The sequence below is a fragment of the Malurus melanocephalus genome, unplaced genomic scaffold, assembly GCF_030028575.1.
Source record: "Malurus melanocephalus ecotype Western Australia unplaced genomic scaffold, MMel_1.1 scaffold_1006, whole genome shotgun sequence".
Classification (NCBI taxonomy): Eukaryota; Metazoa; Chordata; class Aves; order Passeriformes; family Maluridae; genus Malurus; species Malurus melanocephalus.
Genome location: NW_026624238.1, coordinates 101,914 through 103,744, shown reverse-complemented (window position 1 = coordinate 103,744; position 1,831 = coordinate 101,914). Strand labels below are relative to the sequence as shown.

Here is a 1,831-nt window from a genome sequence, read left to right as displayed (position 1 = left end):
TTTGCATCTCACTCTGAGTTTGGGTTTGATCTTGAGTTTTGGTTTAGGTTTAGGTTTGGAGTTGGGATTCAGTTTGGGTTTGAGTCAGCATTTGGGTTTTGTTCTGTTCCATTTTGTTCCATTGTGGGTTTGGATCTGAGCTTGAGTTTGAGTTTGGGTTTTCATTTGGGTTTGGGTTTCAGATTCAATTTGGGTCTGAGTTTGTATTTTAGTTTGGGTCTGAGTTTGGGGTTGGGATTCAATTTGGGTTTGAGTCAGCATTTGGGTTTTGTTCTGAGTTTGGGTTTGAGTGTGGGCTTGGGTCTGAGCTTGAGTTTGGGTTTGAATTGGGGTTTCAGTTTGTGTTTTGGATTCAGTTTGGTTTTGGATTTTGGTTCAGGTCTGAGTTTGGGTTTTCGATTCGGTTTGAGTTTGAGTTTGAATTTTGGTTCAGGTCTGAGTTTGGGTCTGGGATTCAGTTTGGGTGTGAGCTAGGTCTGTGTTTGGGGTTGGGTCTGAGTTTGGGGTTGGGTTTGGATCAGAAGGCACCTTAAATCTGATCCCATCCCACCCTGCATGGTCAGGGACCCCTCCCACTGCCCCAGGTTCCTCCAAGCCTCACCCAACTGTCCTCAGACACCTCCAGGATGGAGTGGCCACAGCTTTGGCCACCCCTTCCAACCCAGGGACCACGATGCCACCRAGGCCACCAACCCAACCCCACAAATCTCGGGGTGTACCGTGGCCGCCCGTTGGAACCACGGGAACGCTGACCTGGAATCCCTGCACCAGGATCCGCACCGTGTCCCCCACGCGCGCCCTCGTYGGGGTCATCGTGATCTTCGGGCCCTTGGGCGCCACTGCCGGGGGAAAGGGACAGAAAGAGCCGTCAGTGCCTGTGGCGTCCCTGGAGCCAGGAGCACCCTCGGTGGGGACAACGAGGATTTGATGGATGGGCCCAACCGGGAGAGGGGACGGCTCCAGGATTGATGTGACACCGACGTGACAGATGGACAGGGAGAGGAGGAGCCCCCGGGCGGGAGTGCGGGAGGAGTGAGAGGCTGATGGATGGCTGGCATGGGGTGGATTGACGGGAAGGATTTAYTCCCAACCAAACCCATCTGGGCTCGGCAAACCGGGAGGGACCAGGCTGCTCTGAGGCAGTGGAGATGGACACCTCAGAGGTGTCCACCCCAAAAAAYGTGACCTCGGTGAGTCCCATGGGCACAGGAGACAACCCCAAATCCTGGCTGGTGCAAAACCCCAATCCCAGCATGGAAAGAAGTGGGAATCCCTTTTCCCATCCAAAATCTATCCAAAATGTGTCCCCATTTGTCCACCTAAGCTTTGTCCAAATTGTGTCCCCATTTGTCCACCCAAACTTTGTCCAAATTGTGTCTCCCTTTGTCCATCCCAGCTTTGCCAAAAGGGGAAGAGGTTCCCAGGGATCTGCCGGGAATGGGCCCAAAAGCCATCCTGGAAAACCAGGAAGGACCAGGCTGGTCTGGGGCTGTGGAGATGGACCCCTCAGAGGTGTCCAAAACGCCAAAACACATGGCCTTGGTGACTCCCATGGGCACAGGAGACAACCCTAAAACCCGGCTGGCAAAAAAATCCTGATCCCAGAGTGGGAAAAAYGGTGGATGGACACCCCGGGACAAGGAGAGCCCGGATTTGGGGACAGGGGACAACATCAGGGGCTGAGCTGTGCCAGTCCAGCTCTGGGACATCGGGGGCAAGAGCAGCAAAGCCACGAGGCCTCGGCCCTAAAACTGAGGAGCTCTGGAAAAAGGGAAAATGCAGGATTTCCATTGGGTTTGGACGCTTGGGAAATTTGGGATTGGGATTTTGA

At 54.0% G+C, this 1,831-nt stretch overlaps 1 protein-coding gene across 1 annotated transcript in view; it reads right to left on the bottom strand.

Moving 5' to 3' along the window:
• The window catches only part of IGSF21 (immunoglobin superfamily member 21), a 68,333-nt gene that overhangs the window by 2,217 nt on the left and 64,285 nt on the right, over window positions 1-1,831 (bottom strand). Inside the window, exons 6-7 of the mRNA XM_057386610.1 lie at window positions 1,116-1,134; window positions 602-839 (exon numbers count right to left, since the gene is read on the bottom strand). Coding sequence (XP_057242593.1) covers window positions 602-839; window positions 1,116-1,134 — 257 coding nt within the window. The remainder of the gene's footprint in view (window positions 1-601; window positions 840-1,115; window positions 1,135-1,831) is intronic.